Source organism: Temnothorax nylanderi, unplaced genomic scaffold (assembly GCF_030848795.1).
Source record: "Temnothorax nylanderi isolate EJ_2023f unplaced genomic scaffold, tnyl_v1.0 TNYL_tig0022_pilon, whole genome shotgun sequence".
Lineage (NCBI taxonomy): Eukaryota > Metazoa > Arthropoda > Insecta > Hymenoptera > Formicidae > Temnothorax > Temnothorax nylanderi.
The window spans coordinates 1,753,053-1,776,613 of record NW_027249084.1 but is presented as its reverse complement, the minus strand read 5'-3'; the positions used below and the strand labels follow the sequence as shown (position 1 = coordinate 1,776,613).

Below are 23,561 nucleotides of genomic sequence, written 5' to 3'. Positions count from 1 at the left end.
AATAGAGGTAAAAACTCTCGCGCGGGGGACACTTGACATTTTGCACACACATATATGCGTGTCTTCCTTCCGATATGCAACGTGTCGAGTGATGCATTATCCATCACGGCACCGAAAAGGCTCGCGCGCGTCGTCGGCGAAGAAAATGCAATACTAATTTCCAAATCACTCCGAATATAATTTCAAAAAAAATCATAAAATGTTATCCACATTCCATGCTTAAATAAAAATTTTTTCTCAACGCGACTTAATCACAATAATATAATTTTTGCAATACATATATACATAATATTTTAATCGAAACGTTGATTTTTATAATTCAACAAATTTCTACGATTTTAACAAAAAAAATTCCTGCTAACGTTTAATTTTTCAAGAGAGAATTGGAGAATCTTATTTATATAAGAATAAGAATAAGAATCTCGTTTATATCTTTCAAGTTCGTCGTCGTGATTTCAAGTGATTCGCAACTCGCCGAGATTGAACGGATCGAAAATTCGCAGAGAGAAAGAGAAAGAAAAAGGAGGAGAGAGATCGAAGCCGTCCAGTACGTCAGTACGCGCATCCGTGAAGCGACGACGTGATTCGTCATTAACGATCGAGTCCTCGCACGTCGCGCCACCTTCCGTGCGCGGCGCGACGACGACGGTCCGCGCGCGCGCGCGCATCGATCGCGAGCGCGGCGAGCGCGCCATTGGCGGCGGCGTCCGCGCGACGGCGGCCCGCGATTGGCCGAGCGCCGCGCGGCCGCGGCCGCGGCGGCGCCGCCACCGGCGGCGGGCGCGCCGTGAAAAAGTTGATCGCGCGACGCCGCCGCCACCTGCCGCGCTCGTGCGTCTCCGTCGACGCTCGGCCGCCTCCGGCCGACGATTGCCGAGCGCATATTACTATTTTCAGGCACGCAGGGGCACCTCTTGACGGAATTTTCAATAAGTGACCGAGGGCGGCGGTGCGCGGCGCGGATATACCTCGAGATCTACGCTCCCCTTTTTTTTCCCTCTCTCACCGCGTGCGTGTGTACTTCGCCTCGCGAATCGTCGCGCGCGAACGTAGACGTGCGAGGGGCTTCCCCCCCCCTCCCCCCTCCTGAGCGCATAGAGGAGCGGCACACGGGCTTTTCGTTCGCGGGTGGTGGCGGCGGAAGAGAAGTGACGAGCAGCCGACGAGGGCGAAGTGGTGTACGCGCGCGCGGAGAACGGACAACGGGCCGAGGAGAAGCGAGAAGCCGAAAGTGTAGACCGGGGGCCCGAAAGAGAGGAGAAGCTCTGGCGCCAAGCGCCAAAAGCGATCGGGGCGCGTGAGGGGGCGATGTCGGGTCACGTTCCGGCGAACTCGCTCGACGCCTGACGTTGTTACGGATTCGCTCTCGTTCGCTCCGCCGGAAAATGAGAGATAGACCTCCACGTCGCAGCGAGCAGCTGATGGCGGCCGTGCTAGCCAGCGCTAACGAGAGCTGCTCCTAACATACACGTCCTACCCCGAGAACGTCGTTGTTCCCCGCACATCGGCGTGTACGGGCGGTGCGAGCGCGAGGCGGTGGCGGAGGCGGAGGCGGAGAAGAAGAAGAGGAGGAGGAAGAAGCGGAGTAGAGCGTAAAGCGGAGTCGGCGGTCGGCAGTTGGTGTGTGGTGGCAGTTTGTGCGGCGTTTTTCCCCCCTCGACGCGGTCGGCGCGCGTAGAAAGAGGGCGAAGCCAGCGGGCAGCAGCGTCGACGGCGACCAGCGCAGACCAGCGCAGACCAGCGCTCGCCGTCTCGGCCTCTTCGGTTCGGTTTTAATCGTGTCTGTGTGTGTCCGTGTCCGTGTGTGTGTTACCCGTGGTGCGTGTGCGCGGCGCGAGGGGCCAACGTTACCCGCGGCCATTACTTCCCGCAACGAACGTGCGCGCCGCGCTGGATCGTCAACTATACGCGCAAGTCGTTCTATTTCGTAACGGTGCCCTCGTCTCTCTTTTCCCTCTTCGGCCGAGCACCGGCGGCGGGTCTCAGCCGCGGCTCGACTCGGCGCGCGCGGCAGCACGGTGCCTATCCGCCTGCCTGCCTGCCTTGCCTGCCTGCGTGCGTGCGTGCGCGCGCGTGCGAGCGATACGAGCGAGGAGCGAGCGAGCGAGTGAGTGAGTGAGTGAGTGGAACGACACGCAATCCGCGCGACCGAGAGGAGCCCTCGGCCGAGCGTTCAGCCGCGGAACCAACGAGATCAGCGCCGTCGTCGTCGTCGTCGTCGTCGTCGTCGTCGTCGTCGCCGCCGTCGCCGTGGTCGATCGAATCCACCCTGCGTCGCGAGTGAGGCGAGGTGGGACCGAATCGGGAAGAGGGCAGCTGCCGGAAGAGAGTCGCCGGTCGGACGTTCCGCGACGTACCGTCGGCGCTTACACACCGTGCCCCCTCGCACGGTCGTAGGTTGTAGGTGGGAGCACCTACGTTCGCGGAAGGAAGAAGGAAGAAACGGACGGACGGACGGAGACGGCACACGGGCGTGCGTCCGCATGTGACAACGCCTAGCCGTCCGCGGGAGAGATCATCGCGCCCCTACCTCCTCGGTGGCCGGTGACGGCGGTGATCAGCCGACGGGACAGGCCGGCCTGAGAGAGGCGCGCCACGAGAGAAAGAGAGGATCGCCAACGGATCTGCGTTTCCCGGTTTCTTGCGTAAACCGGAAGGTTACCCGGGAGGTTGCCCCGCGTGTGCGCTTGCTATGCGCGACGAACGTCGCCGTCGTCGTCGTCGTCGTCTTCCATCGCCGCCCGCACCTCCTCGCGCCGCTCGGCGGCGCGCAGCGTGAACGGTTGAAGCAGCGTGCGTCCGTGGCGTGGGCTCGTGCGGGGGGAGAGCAGCCGAGCCGCGCGAGTAGCGCACGGGGGGCCCAGGGGAGAAAGAGGGAATTGATGCGATCGGGGGTAAGGCCGCGTCACGTGCATCCCGCAGCGTAACAGTGTGTGCCTTTCTTTCGTTTCCTCGTGAGTTTTCTCGCGGAGTTGGTGTCGTACGTCGCGCGTTCGGCGGCCACGGAATGCGGCCTCCTCGGGGCGGTGGTGATCTCGGTCTCTAGTCGCGAGAGACAACCCCCCCCCCCCTCCCGCTCTGCTGTCCGCGCGGAAAGGGACGCGCACCGACGAGGGAGGAGAGGAAAAAACGAAAAATAAAAAAACCAGGCCGCGCGAGCGCTCGCCGTTTTTTTCTTGAGCATCAGGACAGTTCCCCACAGTGCCTCCGTTAATGCCAAAATGTCGTCAGGGGCCTTCGTGGACAGGATAGACCCCTTCGCCAAGCGATCCCTCAAGAAGAAGTCCAAGAAGTCGCAGGGCTCGTCCCGCTACCGCAACTCGCAGGATGTCGAGCTCCAGCAGTTGCCGCTGCTCAAAGGTTAGTTTCCCGAAGGTAGAAGTAGATGAGAGACTTTTCCCCACTTGTCTCTAGTGTCCCGGAGTCTGTCTAACGATAGGGGGAAGCTCGATCACCTAGATAAGTTGAATTAGTTGCCTATCGATTAGCCAGATAAATTGTACATGTATAATTACTATTGGTCGTTCTAAGCTAGGTAAAAGACCAGCATGATTTCAACGCGAAGCGAGATAGGAGAGGCTCCGAAAGACCTCGAGCGGAGAGACATCGAAAGCAAAAGCCGCCAGGATCTCGTAGGGAATTATGCAAGATTTTTGCAAACTCATCCGTTTTGGTGTCTTTACTTTAATGTCAGTATGTCGACTTATTTATTTGGCGTCTTGACTCATCACTGTTTTATCTTTAGCGGCGATAAAACGTACGCGAGAGATCCTCGATCTGGTTGTCGTGTAAGGTCACGCTGCCAAGGAAGACAGCGGCGTCGAGAATGATTTGACGAAGCCGTCGTCCAATTCCGTTGCGGATCTATCGCCACTTTCTCGCGAGTGGAGCGGCACGGCTTAAGCATAATATCCTTGGGGAGTTATTGAATAATTGGCGGCAAGTCTGTCGTTCCTGACTTAGGCAATTGCATCACGTGTACGGCGCGGCTCCACTGTGCTCATCGGTAAACATATCGTTCGTTTCTTTCAATATATATCGTTACCGATTGTCGGATCGTCGTCGCCACGAGAGAAGGCGGCCCGCGTTGCGCGCTGACGCAAGTTTCAGCGGCGAGCTCGCTCGCACACCTGAACTTCCACGAGGACGTTACCGTCGATAGCGCCTTCGTTATATTCCGCGCATTCTCACTCTGACGGCATTATTAACATATTACGTACATGGTCAGCGAGATGCGGATCGCAAAAACTTGTTTATCGAGACGTCACGCTGCGCTCGTTAGCGTTTCCGCCGCGCGCGTTAATCTCGTCGGGAGATAAACGCGCGGGGATAACCTCACGATTCGCGCGCCGGATTTGCCGGGTGGGTAACAGCTGGATTATAAAATGCATTGTCGATGTTCCGCGTCGAAGCCGCGCTCGACTCCTGCAGACGATCGTTGCACACGTCTCCCGGGACTCGCGTGCATGCGTGCGTACGTGTCCGCGCGTCAAAGATTGGGTGACTAGCACGGCCACGTTTCAACGAGGCCACATTTTGCCGTAGAAAGCATCGCCGAAGTTCGATAGCGGTCACCGGGGCTCTTCGCTTCCCGCTTTTCACTGAATTGTACAGCAGCTTGTAATCGGACGCGATCTCTTCTGGTGTTGACAGCAAGTCCTATCAGTTTCTGCAGTTCGTCGATTGCAACCCCCTTTCGACGGCTCCACGAAGTTAAATGTACCGATGAAGGAGTTAAATGTATTGATGACCCGGTGAGGTTGCAAGTTATACGTCAATATTATTCCGGCCTCTGCTGACGTGGACGAAACCGTCGCTGTTTGCGAGAAAGTTGTGCAAGCTGTAATCCGGCCATTCCTTACTCTGTAACTTCTCGGAGGGGTCTCAGGTGGGATCTGCACTGCGATCGCCCGCCGCGGAGCGTCGTGTCGGACTGGGTGACGGACGCGTAGAACGCCGGCGACCGCAACTTCATCAGGGGTGGGCCGCGTGACGCCCCACTTGTGCCTCTTGACGAAGGACACCGACACGTTGCTCAGGCACCTGCAAATTGTGCACGCTTCAGATCCGGAAGACTCGCGACCAGGTGTGAAATATGGCCACATCGCGTACGCGGAAAACACGTTCAGTAAATTGCTGCGCTATTAGCAACGAGACAAAGGAAAGGAAATGAATAAAAAAAAAACGGAATAAACTTCGGAGTCGCACGGTGAGGAGTAACGCGAATATAGTTTATACATTGCGCTATACATGACCGCGACCCATTCGGCCAGATATGACGCTCGCGGCGACCGTCTGCCGAATAGCGAGACACTTGTTACGCGCCGACTGTAAAAGTTTGTTTACGGAACGTAGCCAGCGGGCACCGATATCGGTGCTGCTAGCCTTTCGTTGCTCTTTCGAAACGGGGCGAGAGACACGCTAGCTAACTAACTAACGGCGTGTACATTGCGGCACACGGATACGCCTGCGGCGTGGAGAACCCACGCGCGAACCGCAGCTAATTGTCACGAGGACCATCGTATCTCGATTGTGATAAGGGCACCGCTATCGGTCTTCCACTTTAACCGAATTGACCGAGAGAGATATCGCGTAATTTTCACCTGCCGCTCGCTTCGACTTTATCGAATATTTGCCTTCTGGTACGCGCGTCGCTCACCCGCGCATACCCAACGCGTTGTCACCCGGAAAGAAGCGGTCGAGGGTTATCGACGTGCGACTGTATAATTTTCTTTACGATCGAATTCGCCACTCGAGCGAGCGTGCGCGGGGCAAAACGTATATAACGATTGGAAACATAACGGGCGACTCGCGATAAGAAAGTAAGAAGGAAGGCGGACGTGGTTCCGAGACTTCTGATGATAATTGTGATCGTAAGAAAACGAAGAAACAATGAAACATTCTTGTAGAACGATAAACGTAACGGAGATAGGAGATAACTCGGATCGACGGAGATACGGATCATGCTTGTTACAACTAGACATATGTGATTCTGGTATCAAAACAAGCTTTCCATCACCATTATCGCTATCGAAAGTATTCAGAACGCGGCGCCAAAAATGAACAGAGCCCACAGGATCAAGATTCTTCCGTATCGGACCTTCAGCTGCGTCCCTGGAAACAATTACGAGGATTAAAAAATGATTTCGCTCATTCGGGCACGATTCATCCACCAGTTAGTAACATCTATTCTGTAATCCCGCAAAATTATTACCTGTTTCTGGCCCCGCTCCTGTTTTCCAGATTCTTGCTCGGCGCCGCTTTTAGTCACACAGGCTCGTTCCCTCCCCGGTGGAATTATCTGTACGACCGGCGCCACGGATAAGGATAAGTGATTGAACAGGGCGCGTAAACAAAGAAAGAATTACGTAATCGACGGAGGGAGCTTCTCTTGTCGGGGACCTCGTCAATCGCGCTACTGTTCGCCGTTCACCTTCCCGCGAGGATTTACGGCCAGAGCGGTGTCTTCGTAGGCGTGACTCAAAGCGCGCATACCTGCTTTTTGTTGGATCGACCGCGGCTCAAAGTACTGCACGTTCCTGCCTGCCTTCTATTTCTGGAGGGATACAAAGACAACAACGTAATACTCACGAGGCTTTAGGTCCGTCGGGAAGGAGGGGGGGGGGGAAACCATGATCGTCACGCGATATGAATCTCAAAGATTCTGGCCGTCGACTTTGCAGCCCACGATCGAACGATGTGACGCTCCCAGTATGCGTGAAACAGTATTGGTACTCCGCCACGTGTATAGCCGGGGACTCCTCTCCGTCTCTCTCATGCCTTCACCGCCACCGCCATCTGAACGGAGTCGCACTGAAGGGAACTAGGGATCAACATGGCGACCTAAAAGGGCTAAAAAAAAAAGAAGGGAACAAAAGCCACGCTAATCACGGTGAAGATCCTAGAGCCGACTCGCCCGCGAGCATCGGCAATCGGGGATGACACCAGGGAAAAAAAAAGGAAACGGTCTCTGCTTTTGTATCCGTTTTACATACATTTTCTACTTTTTCCGCGACATTTGTTTTTGTCGCAGAAAGAGTATTCTATTTGAGACTATTACGAGACTGTCTAAATAAGTCGTTGCAATTTTGTTTTTTTACACATAATAGTTCTACCCTCTCTGTATTTATCCGCCTATTGGGTCTACCATGTAAATGTTTTTTTTTTAGATCGGCAATCAATGTTGCTAATGAGACGCAAATGCACACGATTATTAACGAGATAATTAACACGCTTACGGGCTGGAGAACGCGACAGGTTCGGATGCGCAAAATGAAATGTATGTTATAATGGAAGCGATCGCGCGCCACGGATATCGCGTGTAAGAGGATTATTGGTAGTCAATCGGAGTAAAGGACAAAAGGTGCGAAAGAGCACGAGAGCTGCGAATTAATAGTGAAATAAGAGCTGTCGGAGTATCTGTCCCGAGTCAATATACGGTAGGTTGATCGACGCAATTCGTTGTCACTTCCGATTTATGATGATATTCCCCGTCTCTCTCTTAAAAAAAAAACACTCTTTTCCCGTGGACTGTAATTGCGTATTATTTGAAGACTCGCGCGTGTTCGAAATATGCAATCACGTTCCGGGGAAAAAGATGCTTCGATATAATGGGAATTCATACAAGGGGTTCCGAAGAGTCAGACTTTCCTCCGATTTCTTTGCTAATTTGAAGTTTACCTTTCCGCAGTTAAAGTTAAGAATCTCCCATTTTTTCCGAATAACTTGAAACTTTCCGATAATAAAGTTAATATTTTAAGCTTTAATGAAATTCTGCACTAATATTTACTTTACTTATCGCTATGTTGGTTCTCGTTGGTACAAAGTGGTAAAGAAAAAGGAGGGATACGTTCATGCGAATGATAGACGTGTAAACAATCGAGATATTCTATCCTAAGATTTCAAGACGATTGAGAATGTTTCTTTTTATTTCTCTTTCGAAAGTAACAGCTATAAGCATTTTCGAAAAGACACCGAAAACTTTCTAGGACAGTTAAAATTTTTGAACCCGCGCCAACGGCGATCGAACAAAATCTCCATCTCCCTTCCACTTTACTAGTTGACCCACAAATTTACGACACGAATGGTCATACGGAATAGACCACCTTGCAGGCGATGTCGTTCACCTTCGTCGGTAAAATGGCAATAGTTCGCCTCACTTTTTCTTCTCTTTCCTCAGTTGTTCGACATTATCCGAATTGCACACAGTATTCACAGAAATAGAAATTAAAACTACTGACTTTCTTTTGATAGAATACATCCTGCGTGCGTCTTCTTTGTTTCCGTCTTCCGCCACACTTTGAGTAAAATTCGAGATCATGCTTTCCTAAATTCTTGTTACAGATTCTTCTTTACGTGTCCCTCCTACGAGAAGACTAGCCTTGAATTTTGGATTATGCGTGGAACTGCGAAACATAAAAGTCTTTCCGTAAAGTCATCTCGTTTTGCGCTGCAACTTATAGTAACCGTTTATTACATTTGGTGTTGCGTGTCTCAACCTGTCTTCAGGCTGCTCTTTATTATTTGTTTCTCATACTTATTTCTATTGTACATGTTCTCGTCTATTTAGCGGCTGGGAAAATGTCTTTCTCATTAGACAGGATCGACCTTATGAAGAGAGGACCAATAATTCTATCGCGATTAATCTGAATACAAAGGGTCTAATTAGCATTAATCTAACAAGATTTAGAGGGATTGCTCGAAGAAAGTGCAAGCTTTCTTTTTCTGCACAATTCATATGCATAATTCATAAAATTAATTAACCAAAATACACGTTTACTTATTATAATATAATATAGTGAATCTTATATGCAACGAGATAAACGCGGTAGAGTTTGTATTCATTCTCTCACGGCGCGAATATGTTTACGGGATGAGACTCGTGTCGCAGAGTGCTATTGATTTTTCATTGGTTAATTTCAATCATAAGTTGATTATCCTTTTATCTGCCCGCTTGCACAGAAAGAATTGTAAACACATGTACTTACAAAGAGATACATACATATAAGGAATTTATCTGATAAAGTTTCCAAGTCCGATCTGAACGTGACTGAACACAAAGGTATTGTTCAATTAGAAAGCATTATATAAATACACAATTATTATATACATATATATAATATTCTTATAGTTCTTTGTCAGGTGACGAAAACAGCTTGCGATCGTTTAAACATATACCGATTCGACCGCAACGAGATTTACACGGCCTCTCTGCCGGCTAGAAACGACCATTGTAATAAATTATCGCGCCTACCAAGCATTGCATTGCGCGAACGATATTACGGCCCGTAAACAGCGGCAGGTGAGCGGAAGCAAAATAGAGGTGGGATCAAGTTCAGCACGTACTCACGGATCCGAATTAGTTCCAATACTTCGGCCTCATGGGACTCGAATAGCGCTCATAAAAAAAGTATCATTTCATCCGCGACACCTGCTTGGTATCCAGTTTGAACAGGCTGTTTTTGAATACCGGAACAGTTGTTTGCCGTAGAAGATGTATGAAAAAAAACAACTTTATCTTAACTCTCGTTATCGCTTTCAAGAGTTGGGTGCAATGTATAATAATTGTTTCGCTCTGCAGACAAGAGATCTATCGTGTCCATTGATCATCGTTCTTGTATAACTAAAAATTATTACGGAAATACTTGATCAAACTATATGATGCAGAGAGAAAACTGTATGTTACTTACCGTGTACATCGTCCGTCACTTCTTCGCCGCGTAGTGCCGGTCCTGCCTCGCGGGACCGCGGGATCCCTGCAGGATTCTCGAGGCTGCCCTACATTCGAACGTGCTCGCGAGACACTCGAGCCCATCTCCAGGAGCGAACGATCCGTATAGGATCGCCGCTGCCGCGGCGGCGATCGTAAAAGTTTTACGATTCCGGCGCGGCACATCCTCTTTAAGCCGAACCCTTTCGGCGCTCGATACATCGGATGACATTTCGACCGGCGTTGTTACTTTACCGTAACCGATATGTATCGCTTCTTCGCGAACGACAGAGGGAGAGAGGTCCACAATGACGCGCTTGAATACGGTCAGCAAATTGAGTGAAAAAGCAAAAGTGTTCTCGATGCTCGAGAAGCAAATGTTCATGGACGAGCGAAGCGCCGTTGGATGATCCATAAAATTTTGGAGGTCCAAAACACCCGACAGGAACACCGGATATATCGTCGACAGTTTAAATCTCTGATGAATTGACACTCCATTTTTAGAATCCTGGTATAATTGACAGAAACCTAATTCTTCCGCAAAAAGAGATAATTTAATAGTCGCAAATTATTCCATGGAAATTCTGCAAGTGGGATGTTAACTTTGCAGAGCAATGGTACTTTTTCAAGCAACTGTATACATAAATGACGAGAGCTATCGACGAAGAAAGTTAGAATGTATTTCCTCTCTCGGTAAAAGTATCATCAGGCACCTCGTAACTTTTTAGTCTGCAACGTTAAGTCTTCGGCGTTATTCCTGGCAATTAAACTTCAAATTAAATTTTTAGCAGGATAAACTCTGTAAAATGGAAGTTTCGTTAAGCTAAACTTGAATTTCTCACTTATATCAACCGGCGTCCGATATTGGGAGCGACATATATTGAATCTCTTGTTTTCTTTGACATGAAGACTGAATATGTTTCTCATATATGTAAATTAATAATCGTGATTTTTTTTTAGCGATGATAAAATAAGGTGACGCAGCCAGGGACGTCTCGTGCGTTCACGTTAAAGAAAAAGGAAAGGAAGTGGGCATACGTTTTCCGGGTTGAAGGAAACTATATTGGTTTTCCAAAGTAAGAAATGCAGCCGCGCGCGTCGCGATGTGCTGAGACCATTACGTCAGACGTAAACACTGTTTAATTATGCGTCATGCACAAGTGGGAGCATTAATAGTCTTCTTTGTTCAGAGACGTCTCCCGCGCGCCCGTTCTCGGAGTTCTATTCCAGCCCATATTAAGGAGAAGGAGAACGCGAGAATAGAAGTAGGAATGATTAACGAAATTATAATTCCGAGGATCGTTTCTCACTTAGCTGGGCAATAAACACGGATGTACAGGAATGTAGAATATGGGCAAAATTTACATGAATATTTCGCGGACGTATCTCTCTTGGGTAATCTGACGTTTATTTTTTTTTCCATAATCAAAATGATGTTTGAGCTTGCGAACGAATCGAGAGGATGAGAGGCTTTTCGCGAGATATAAGCGTCGGGGAATAAACAACGGTATACCTTCCGCGTTTACTTTCGGGCGCATACTTCGCTTCGACGGCATTTTAATTTCTGATCCCGCGAGAGATCAGAATCTCGCTGGATAAATGCTCTTTAATAATAAATATTCTACTAATTTCAGCGAGAATGCATGTGGGTCGAGCATTTATCGTGATATTCTGGTAACGAGTCGCGCACGAGTAGCGCTTTCCGGCTAATTGACGCTGATGGTCATGGTCACTGTCAAGATCGGGACAGGAGCCACGGGGATGCGACGGTGCGGTTTGCCGCGGGAGTGAGAGAGAGAGAAAGAGAGAGAGAGTGGGCGAGACGAACATCGCCGCGTCGTTCATTAAGCCACGTTCGGGCCGCATAATCGGGCTGCATAATGCATCGGTAAAGAAATCGACTGTTGCGCGCTAAAAAATTTAGACAATTGTGTTACGCAGAACGGCGTGTCGCACACTTCTCAAACGACCCACTGTCTTTTTGTTCGATAAAATTAAAATCGACCTCGGCACGTGGCAAAATGCTGCAAAAATTCTCAGGATATGAATTATTTATTCCTCAAGCTGTTTATATTGATTCTTAAAGTTAATTTCTTTTTTAAATTTTACCATGGCACACCGCGACGTAATAATATGATTTTTACGGAGCGATTGAAACCGGTTATAATTTTGTTAAGTTCAATATCCGAGGCTATAGATATGGTGCTATTATAGAGTGCTATAGCCAGGTAGATAATGTATGTACCTTACGTCATTCGTTGTGATGCAATCATTACAAAAAAAGAATGAAAGACATGGGAATTATTTTCGTGTGATTGCCACGTTGAAATCTGGTCTCAAGGAAATTGTATTACTATATTAATAATTATATAATTATCAGGTAAATAATTGCGCGATTATATCTTTTTATTGGCATTATTCGCGTCGAAAACGAAACTTATCAATATTTAATATATTTTACATATATTTGGTGTAATTAATAATAATTTTATATATATGTAAAATACTGTGTATTTAAATATGTATATAGTGGATTAAACAGAATTAGGATTAAACAGTAACACATATTCGACATACATTTCGGTATTCAAAAAGTATAAAAAATAAAAAATAAAACGTAGGGAGGATGGAGAACGAGCGGAGGAAACAGGAAAGATGAGCGAAAGAGCGGAGAGGAAAAACGTCGGGGAGAAAAGGGCGCAAAAGGAAGGGGGAAAAGAACGTAGAACGGGAAGATCAAAGAGGAAGAGAGAAGAAGGCGAAGCGCAGACGACGACAACGGGAGTGTACAAGGCGCGGTAGAACGAGGGAAAGCAGGGAAGGAGGAAGATAGCGTCGTCAGAGTATGGGAGAGGGATAAGGGTTGGAAAGGGGGGCGAGAGAAGAGGCTACCTGACGGTACCCCCCAGAGAAGCGGTGGAAGTATTGATCCGGAATGCCGGCGACCACCTGCACGGAACGCGCTCTTCTACTCCTTCGCCACCCAGTGCCCCCTCCTCCCTCTTTTCGCGTTTCTACCCCCCTCCACTAGTTCGCCTCTTTCTCTTCGTGTCTCGCTCTTTCCCTATTTTGTTTCCCCCTTTTCACCCTTTCGTCTCAGTTCTTGCCTACTCTGCTCCCTTTTTTTACTTTACCTTTTTTAAATCCTTTTAAATCGTTTTTCTCATTATCTCAATTAATTATATTTCGCTTTTATATCTATTAATTTATCTCTATTTTTAGCGTGCATTGGTTTTAATCTTTTATTATTTTTTTTTTTAGCTTCTGATCTGCCTTTTACTCGTTTTATTTTGTTTCCACTCTTTCTTATCCACCCTCTTTCGCACTCTTTTCTATTTCTCTCTCATCGATCCGTCAAAATATCTCGTATCGCGGCCAACGCATAATTTACCGCCAAATTGCTCTTGACATTCGGTCGATCTCCATTCCGGCAACCGCAGACTACTTCTCGAGAACGGAATCGTACTTTCGCACCAGAACCTCGCAGTTGTTGTTCACCCTGTTTGAATAACAAACAAATTAATGTTACAAAAATCTGATGAGTCAACTAGAAATTAATTTTATCTCTGTGCATATACAGGCTGTTATTCCAAGCGCACTTTAAATCGCGGATTTTTTGACAATTTCAAGCGAATTCATCGAAGAAGAATAAACAGTTCTTGAGCGATCGGCGACTCGAGAAATAAAAGGCTCTTAATGAATTAAGCCTCGCAGCAATGAGATTAGATAACGAGGCTGGCTCAACAGATATTTCAATCCGAGTCTGAATCCTTCAAAAGAATCTATTCGAAATAAGACGCTAAGACATGGGACGAGGGAGGGCAGAATACCCTCGGGTAGACAAAAATGTTATTTTTCTGGATCGGGGGCGCGTATCTCGCGCGGTGCAGCGTCGCGCCGGCAAGCGGCACGTACGCGAGGGTACGTGTCGCGTTATGAATGAAATTATAAATATGTGCATGCTAGATGGATCGCGCGCACGTAAAGTCGAGGGAGAACGTACGAACAAACGAACGAACGAACGAACGGACGGACGGATGGAGCGAACGGGGGCGAGACGCCGCGCGCGCAACGCTATTTTTGGAGTCCTTCGCGACGCGACGCGGTCGCGTCACGCCAGCCGATTCTCGTTGCGCCTCTATTTTTCTTTTTTCTTTTTCTCTCTTTCGTTCCCTCGCTCACCTGAGTCTCTTTAACTGCGGATTTAATGGAATCATGTTAAGGCCGTTCAACCGTTCGTGCAACTTGCCCGTGCCCTCCCCCTCGTCGGGAGGAACCGCGAGGGCTGTACTATCGATGAAGGAACATCGTGTGTCTGGCATCGATTAAGCCTCCGAACTCCGGGATGAAAAATTAATTGCACCTTCACCTCGTTATAACTTATAACCCGGGGTGTGACGCAGACTCGCCCCACCGTCTATTGTCGGCATAAATAGCGACGCTTAATTCCAACTCCTCCTATTTATGGATAATCGTAAGATCGCATGTAACAGAATTTATCACGGGAGACCTCGCGGACTTTCGTTCCCATCTCTCCCTCGTCCTTTTCTTGCCCTCTACACCTCTCCTATCTGCCGCTTGATGACAGCGTGTTTTTCTTAAATGTTCTTTCGCTAAAACGATTTGATAGACCGTACTTTAAAGAGGAAGAGGAAGAAAAAGGAATAATGCATGTCTCTGTAGCACGTGTGACGGCGATAATAAGATCGCTACAGTCCCACAGTTGCGATTCGACGACGGCAAAATCGTCTAAATATGTCTTGGACGTGCTTGCCAAAGCTTGTGTTGCCACAGGCAACTATTTTGTCCCGCGATTTCGAGTGTCGCCATTCAGGAGTGACGACAGCGAGCGAAAACGTATAGCGATCCGTTCGTCTTCCTTCACGGGGGAAAGGTTTCCCTTTTTTTTTATTTCGCGTCGCGCCTCGGCTTCCCGGAAAAAAATCTCGGTGGATAAATATAACGTCGGGAGATTGCTGCCAATTTTTTCCCCAGGATGGCCACTTTGCGCCTCGATTTACCCGCGCGGCGGTATTTCACATAGGACTACCGCCTGTTACGAAAGAGGGAGAGTGAGAGAGTGAGAGAGAGAGAGAGAGAGAGAGAGAGAGACAGTTTGGCATAATTCGATAAAGTCATTGAGGCCACGCCGTGTGCCATTATGAAGAGCGAAGTTGCAACCACGCCATCATCCCCGGGGCGAAGTGAAGGGCATGGGAAAAACTGATTAGCCGATGTGCGTTACTCTTTGACTCTGCGTACAGGGTGGTCCCGGATCTGCGTCGAGCCTCTTCGGCCCGTGGACACTTTTCGATCGTGTCGACGGATTTTTTTTCCAATACAACAAATTCTGGTGGTTCTTGCTTGTCCGTTAGGAAATTCACTTTCTGTCACAGTGACAGAATTTCTTTGAAACATGCTCCAAGGGTAAAAACGAAATTTAGCTCGTCAGATTGTTACGTTCGTCCAAAGGGACACGTAATTGCTCCTCTCTGCCGGTTTCATCCCTCGTCTCTTGGTTGCATGGCTCTAAGGCCTTCAAACACTCTAAACGCCGAAATATCTAGGGATGGACGAGCGATAGATCCTCGTTATAGATCCTTCGTTCTCCTTGGACAGATAGGTTCAGACTTTTTCATTTCCAGATACTCATACGATCAATTTTGCGGTTTTATTCGATGTTGCTAAAAAAAAAAATACATATCAGGATTACTAGGAGTGGGATGCATTAAATTCCGGCTAATTTAAGAACTTGAGTCGTAATGAATTTCCGGGATACTTGAAATTAAATTTGATCCTTCACTGTTGAATTCGTAGTGTCAAATTATACTCAATTTGAGTTATTTTAACTGTTCCTACTGTGCTCTTACTCGATATATCGTTAATTTAATTAAAACAATGTAATTTAATTAATTAGAGTTAAGAGTTAATAGAGTTAAAGTAATACTTTAACTCTATTAAGTTAAGAGTTGAGAGTTAATAGAGTTAAAGTAATACTTTTGTGTTAAAATAAATTTCGACACACATGATAGTTAAGAATAACAAAATGTTATTTAACTCAAAGTATTTAAATTCCATCCTTTCATATTTAACAGTTTTGGATTCAAATTGGAATTCGTCCAATAAAAAATTCTATATGACTTGAAATTATTTTTAAAACTTTTTTTTTCATTATGCAACAGTTATAAAAATAATACTATGTTTATAGTAGCGCGGTAAAGTTTACCATACCCCGTCTCGGCAATGCCGCGGGCTGTGAAAAGTGCATCCCCGTCCGAAAGTGCATAACACGCGAGCGGATATTCAACGTCGGCTATAGGTTTGTTCGCGTCGCATACTCCAATATACACCAGAGACACTTGGATCACGGGTAAAGGGTGGCGATTCGAGCAGATGAGTTTTTGGAGTGCGTTGGAGTGAGTAGGAGCATGGTGGGGCGTGCGACGCGAACAAACCTTATGATATACAGTCCGTGATTATCAGTTCAGTCGAGCGAGTGAGATAAGCATTAATCGACGTGTAATAGAAAAAAAGATCGGTCCTAATCCTAGGCGCAATCCGTGGATGTTGACTCGCGATTACGAGCGAGATAGCGAGAGAGAATGCGAGTCACCTACGCGGCGTGAAGGTGGCTGCACATGCCGACGGGCGGGCGGGCGCGCGTATAACCTCCCTTAGCGGTGGCAAACATAACCTCTTCCTCGGCCCCTTCGCTCTTCATTGCATTTCCGAATATGAATTTCCAAAAGTGCGATAATCTAAACTGAAAGAAAAATTGAATTAAAAACCACGGACTTTTATATGAATTAATTTCATTTTCTTACCGTCGCGTGGAACGAATCGAGCGACGGAAGAAACGCGTCCGACGTCGCGTTCAATTCTTCGCGAGACTAGCGGGGCGATAATTGGTTAACTTCACGCAGATATATCGATAATCGATTGAATTATTTTTAGAATAATGTTTAAAGATGATTTCGATTAAACTCCAATTAACTTGTCGGCGATTAATTCAACCCGCAGGATCATTTAAAGCAAAATTTCTAATTGTATAAATTTGCCGCCCCCTGATCGAATATCTCATATGTTAAACGAAAAATTAACCATTTTATTCATTTTAGCAAAATAGCGCGCGTATTGCTCGACAGGTTAATCGCCGGTTAAGTTGATCAGACTTTGGTCGAAGTTGTCCCTGAAGGTAATACGTTCTTTGACCAATTTGCCCGGTCCATCCTCGGCCAGTGCGTTTCTTTGGTGAAAATTAAATGGAGGTAAAGATATCTTGTCCGTCAAAGTCACTGGATTCTTTTTTTCCACGAAGCGGACTTCGATGATAACCCCAGGTATACGCTCTGGGGTCTCCGAGACCCCAGGTAAAGTTTGAAACTCCCCAGACAGCGCCGTGTCCAAAATCGGGACGTAAGATGTCTTAAAGACATCTTTAAGACGTCTTACGTCCTGATTATGAACAAGCGTGCTGTCTAAGTCTACCATTGGTAGAAAGGTACAATTTTTTTACACGTGTTTATTAGTACTTATGATTTTAGACTAATTCTGAATAAATGTACGTATTTTTCAGTTTGTTTACGATCGGAAGAAAAAAAAGAAGTCAAAATACCCCGTAGAGTTATAATGAAAAAAGTAGCCAAGTCCTCCAAGCCCCCTAGCGTGGTGTCTACGTATACGAAAAATAACTGTGTACCTAGGGTTAACGAGATCTTTCGTTTAATTTCAAGCGAGTATCGGGGTGCTGGATGGTGCTAGATCGAAGAGAACAAAGACCTCAGATTCTGAAGAAGCTCACGGTTGAGAAGCGCACGATCCATTTGCACGATTGTTTCAGCATTCGATCATCCTGATCTCTCGTGACACTCCGTGCGACTTGCGCGATTCTGGTTTTTATCGGCTCAATTAAATTGTTTGCTTACACATGTAGGAGCAAAGGAAATGATAACATTTTATTGGGCCTTCTCGTCCATGCAGCGGAGAGTTAAAAATAGTAGCCAGGCACTTTGCTCCGCCGATTCCGTTTTGCATGTATAATGAATGAATTGTTTGTGACGAAACGTAAGGACATTTCCTCTTCCGTAACACCCGAAGTTTCTCCTCGCGATACGACGAAGGATTGTTGCGAGAGGGACTTCGCGTGATTTGAAACACGTGTAGAATTGGTGATTAACGTTGTTTGTTTGTTGCAGATGTTAACGCCGCAGAGCAGGAGGAGTTGTTTATCAAAAAGCTACGCCAATGCTGCGTGGCGTTCGACTTCATGGACCCGATGACTGATCTCAAAGGCAAGGAAATTAAACGGAGTACGCTCAATGAATTGGTGGAATATATCACAGCAGGGCGAGGTGTCCTCACCGAGCCCATCTACCCGGAAACCATTAAGATGGTATGTTAATTGATGCAAAAAATCGCGACAGATTATCAGGCTGGAATTAAAAATTCCGTCTCTCTCGCTTGTTCTTGTTAATCGCTTCTGATCTCTCGTACGCATCGTACGCGTCAAAATCCTTGCTCGCTCAGCACGTTATCTTGTTAGCCCGAAAGTTATTCTGTTGAGAAAATTAATTAGAAACAGTTTGATTTGATCTAATAGCTCATTGACTTTGATTTTTATGTCCAATGTGTTTATAAATATGTACAATAAATAACATTTAAAAATATATTACATATTTAATAGTGCTTTTTGATATATTAGATAAATGCTTCTAATGAATGTAATAATTAAACTTTGTGTGTGTGTGTGTGTGTGTGTGTGTGTGTGTGTGTGTGTGTGTGTGTGTGTGTGCACTGAGAGAACAGTATATTAATAGTTAATATACATGCTTTGTCGTTAATGTAAGAATTTTTTATGTCCGTCCCTAATAAATATTTCTTCATAATTAATATATGCTATATTGCGTATCACTGAATATAACTACATTTATCAGTATAAAAATAATATTACTGCATACCGACAACAACAGTGACTACTGCATTGATTACTGCAACATTGACTTTCTTTGTCATAAATAAATGTATGTTTGCGTAAAATATTTTATCAATTTCGACAAATAAAATAATTTATTTGAGATTATTGATTATACTTATATTAATAATTAATATAAATTTGTTAATTACAAAGACATTACATTTAATATACATACAATTTCATATAAATTGATGGTATTTTTACTATACAGTTACGTATATTATTATTAAATATTACGAATTTACATTGACATTTGTATATTTCTGACAAAGATATCAAGTCTAAACTCATGGTATATTAATAATTAAAAAAGTATTTCTCTCAGTGTGTGTGTGTGTGTGTGTGTGTGTGTGTGTGTGTGTGTGTGTGTGTGTGTGTGTGTGTGTGTGTGTGTGTGTGTGTGAGAGAGAGAGAGAGAGAGAGAGATTATTTAATGCTGATATTGTAGCTTGAAATTAACTTAAAGGTCTTTTGTACGATATTTGTTAAAGGTGTCTGCAAATCTATTCCGTACATTGCCACCTAGTGAAAATCCAGATTTTGATCCAGAAGAAGATGATCCGACCCTGGAGGCGAGTTGGCCCCATCTTCAGTTGGTCTACGAAGTCTTCCTCCGTTTTCTCGAGTCTTCAGATTTCCAGCCTGCTATTGGCAAAAAAGTTATTGACCAAAAATTCGTGTTACAGGTAAAACATTATTACATTGCAGCTCTTTACTATCTGTCTCTAATATGCCACGCCTTTTGACGTAATTAAACTAATGAATACAAGTATAACTCGTTATAATTATTTGTTGCAGTTATTGGACTTGTTTGACTCGGAAGACCCCAGGGAAAGAGATTTCCTGAAAACGGTTTTGCATCGTATCTATGGCAAGTTCCTGGGTCTTAGAGCCTTCATACGCAAACAAATTAACAACATTTTTCTGAGGTATTTATTTGAATGTTGTCTTAAAAAATGTTATCCTGTTTATCTTGTATTTTAATAGAAATTTAATTTTACGTAATATTGTACCGAGTAATTTATTAGGAATGCCAATATTATATAAAAAATTTCATTCTTTTTATCTTGATATTTATATAATATCTCATTTTGTTATTATTTCAGGTTCGTGTACGAAACGGAACATTTCAACGGGGTTGGTGAACTTCTTGAAATTTTGGGTAGCATTATTAACGGATTCGCTCTTCCCTTAAAAGTTGAGCACAAGCAATTTTTGGTTAAGGTACGAATATATTCTATTAAGGAAATTGAAGTACACATAGATTTCATTTAAATCTCTTATCTTTCTAAAATAAATTGTTTTGTTTCTCACACGCTAAATTTTTCTACTTTCGAATTTGCAATTTATTTCAGTTTTATTTAATATTCCGAAAGACGCAAAATTGGAATTAAATACGATTCGCGTAACTTCTTGTCCTCTTAAAATATATTTTTCTCATAACTTTAGCAATATTTTCTAAAGCTATTTAGAGATGCATATTCCAATTCTTGCCTTAATCTTTTGTATAATAGATATATATTCTTAAATATATATTAACCCTGTAAAAGCGGAGGAGGAGAGGGAAAGAACTCAAGACAAGAAAAATGATTTAAAAAGCGTCTTTTTGCTTATTTCCTTAGGTGCTGTTACCACTACATAAAGTGAAATGTTTATCGCTCTATCACGCGCAGTTAGCTTATTGTGTGGTGCAATTTTTGGAAAAAGACGCGACTTTAACAGAACCAGTTGTACGAGGCCTCCTTAAGTTCTGGCCTAAAACGTGCAGCCAGAAGGAGGTGATGTTCCTCGGTGAAATCGAGGAAATACTGGACGTTATAGAACCTAATCAATTTGTTAAAATACAAGAACCTTTATTCAGGCAAGTCGCACGTTGCGTGTCTTCACCACACTTTCAGGTAATTTATACAGCATTTTGCACTAATTACGACGAATTCATCGTGAATTCGCGAAATATTAAATTATTCTTTTTTTTTTTTCGTTACAGGTTGCGGAGAGAGCATTGTACTTTTGGAATAACGAGTATATAATGTCTCTAATTGAAGAAAACAATCAAGTAATAATGAAGATTATGTTCCCAGCGTTGTACAAAATTAGCAAGGAGCACTGGAACCAGACGATCATAGCTCTTGTTTATAATGTTCTAAAGACATTTATGGAGATGAACAGTAAGCTCTTTGACGAACTTACTGCCAACTATAAGTTGGACAGGCAAAAGTAAGGCCACAATTTTGAAACCTTTTACAATTTTGCGAAATTAAGCGAAATTTTTTTCAATCCATTTTAGTTTTTAATTAAATACATCTTGATTATTTAGTGCTATATTAACCAGTCTAATGAAATCTATCTAAAGCTATATGAAGAATAAAGATTTTCATACATTTTTTCTTTATATGTATATGCCTGTATTACAGAGAGAAAAGGAAGGAAAAAGAAAGGGATGAGATGTGGAAGAAACTGACCGAATTAGAACGACGCAACACTCTCGAACGTAATGCTCTAGCAGCTTCCTCCAATAATCCAGTTCCTGCCACTAACACATCTATGACGCGAACTCGTCCCTGAGCTGGTAAAAATATTATTTCATCTATTTCCAAAGACTTTTCATCTTTTTATTATTTTTGTTTACACTTTCTTTATTTTTAAAATTAAATACTCTGGTGATTGAATACCACATTAAGATCTTATTCCAGCAAAGTCCGTTTAAAATCATACGAACAATAATTTGTCAATTTAGAATATATAAAACAATAATATAGAATATATAAATCTTTGGATAAATCTACAGATGTACGCAAAGAATATTGAAGAAATAAATGTCTTAATATAATTTTTATATAAATATCTAATAGCTCTTTGTTATTTTTGTTTTGTTTTAGGTGGAAGTACGGTATCACGCTGCCCGATTGTTAGCTCTTAGTTTACGTCGATTGTCCATATACTACACGCAAAAAATTCTTGTTGTTAGTGAAACGAAGTGTCTCACGAAAGCATTCTTGACATAATGTAACTCATTTTATTAGTTGTGACCGAAATGGCAGAAATGATGGAAGCAGGGAAAAGAAATGAAAAAGAGACGATGCAGAGTTAATTCACGCAATTTTATTCTTCTTTAACAACAATAACAACATTAACAACAACAACAACAACAACGTGGCGATTAGTGAATTCCAAATAATTTTATATGTGTATATCGGGTATATTCACACTTTGGTTTTTCTTTCCATTTGGAAACGGCAAAGGGTTTCCAACTGCATGATGTACTCAGTGTCAGCACACAACAATACGACAATGCGTTAGTCCCTTCTTGACTAAGATTTCGTTACCGCTCTCGGTAGGAGGGGATTACAAATCGTGGTGTAAATTTCGGAATGGACGAAGTTGTACACGTCGTTGTGATCCTTATGTTCATTTCTGGAGGACGCGATACTTTGCGCACTCTCTCAGACGACCAGTGTGTCGCCTCCTGACTGACCCTTACGCTGATTCTTGCTGCTCCTGATAGAGCCAGCGAGAGTGTTTGAATATATGTATCATATATTCGTATTAACGCTACTGATAACTGTAACAGGTACGTAATAAAAATTAGGTAAAAGTGAAAAACAAATATAAATATATACATATATATATAGATCTATATACATATATATATATATATATATAAATCTATAAATATATATATATATATATATATACAATACGATATATTATATATATATATAAAAAGGATATAGTTAATACGAGATACAAAACAAGTCACATATATAAACACACAGACACACATATACACAGAGGCGTACACCAAACTGCGATAAATACTGCGAGAATACATGTGTAAAACGTATATAGGCCGATGTGCTACTAACATAGAGACTGCTGTGACTGAGTGCCCGCGGCGAGTTGATAGTGAAACAAACCTTTTTTCATGAGCGTGTGGCCGCGGCGAGAGACGGCGTACACGAACACAATAGTTAACGAGTGATAAGGTTCAATTCGCGCGGACGATGGAGGGAAAGGAGATATGCGAGAGAGAGAGAGAGAGAGAGAAAAAAAAATATATATATATATGTTGTTTTCTAATAGAAAAAAAAAGAGAGAGAGAGAGAGAGAGTGTGAGAAAGAGGGAAAAATAATGGGAGCGAGGGGACGAAAGGAATATACAATAAAAAAGGAAAAAAAAAGGAAAAGAAACAGATTTGATTGTACCAAAAACATCCGTTGCTTATAAATATAATTACGTGATAGCGATACAGGGCGCGCAGGTATAAGGATCCACTTTCGGAGCTGTGCTCCCATGCTGGCAACCGTAGGGGGAGGGGGGGTCGTTTTTAAAATTTCTTACCATCGCATAATAGTAATTAATGATAACGAATAACGATAATGGTAACAATAAAGAGTAATTAAACGAGAAAGGGGAAAGCTAATAATAAACGACAATGGTAAAACAAATAATAATAGCTACAGGTAAAATAGTTAACAGAGATGGGTGACCGCTTGCTCATACATATTTTCATGGAGATAATCGGGGAGACACGCACGAGAATTGCCATTGTTCACCGTTTTTCTCTGTTCTTTTTTTTCTCTTCGAGATTGCTCTCCGATGATCTTTCTCGTCGAATGTTTCTCACGGTTTATACACGACTTGCTCGCTTTTGTGTTACGCTCCGTTCACCTTCGCTACGTAAAACCTCAAAAGGAGACAGAGAGTGACATATACATATATAAATATATACATATATATATATAATTATTGTAAAATAATGTAATGTGACTTTGAAGACGTAGGTGAGAGTCCAAGAGAAGATTCTTTACGCGTAAATAGATACACATTTATTAAAGAATTGTCTAAATTATTTCCATTTTTTTTTTTTTTGGCCG

At 44.0% G+C, this 23,561-nt stretch overlaps 1 protein-coding gene and 1 long non-coding RNA gene across 4 annotated transcripts; one reads left to right on the top strand and one right to left on the bottom strand.

Annotated features, from left to right (window-relative positions):
* The first annotated feature begins 882 nt into the window (after positions 1-882).
* On the top strand, positions 883-23,524 carry Wdb (serine/threonine-protein phosphatase regulatory subunit widerborst). 2 transcript variants are annotated; one of them, XM_071700565.1, is made up of 9 exons: positions 883-3,360; positions 17,905-18,101; positions 19,175-19,369; positions 19,482-19,612; positions 19,790-19,907; positions 20,306-20,581; positions 20,671-20,900; positions 21,098-21,252; positions 21,563-23,524. In XM_071700565.1, the coding sequence occupies exons 1-8, from the start codon at positions 3,222-3,224 to the stop codon at positions 21,246-21,248; spliced, it is 1,437 nt and encodes a 478-aa protein (XP_071556666.1). In that variant the 5' UTR covers positions 883-3,221; the 3' UTR covers positions 21,249-21,252; positions 21,563-23,524. The 2 variants fall into 2 exon arrangements, with proteins under 2 accessions (XP_071556666.1, XP_071556667.1); XM_071700566.1 differs by lacking the exon at positions 883-3,360 and adding an exon at positions 17,352-17,773.
* Positions 4,829-6,745, bottom strand: LOC139769475 (uncharacterized). Of its 2 annotated transcripts, XR_011717576.1 has the most exons (4): positions 6,592-6,745; positions 6,215-6,301; positions 6,020-6,114; positions 4,829-5,043 (listed from the first exon to the last, which is right to left on the bottom strand). It is a non-coding gene; the product is annotated as an uncharacterized lncRNA (long non-coding RNA). The 2 variants fall into 2 exon arrangements; XR_011717575.1 differs by lacking the exon at positions 6,592-6,745 and having other exon boundaries at positions 6,215-6,380.
* Positions 23,525-23,561: the final 37 nt, after the last annotated feature.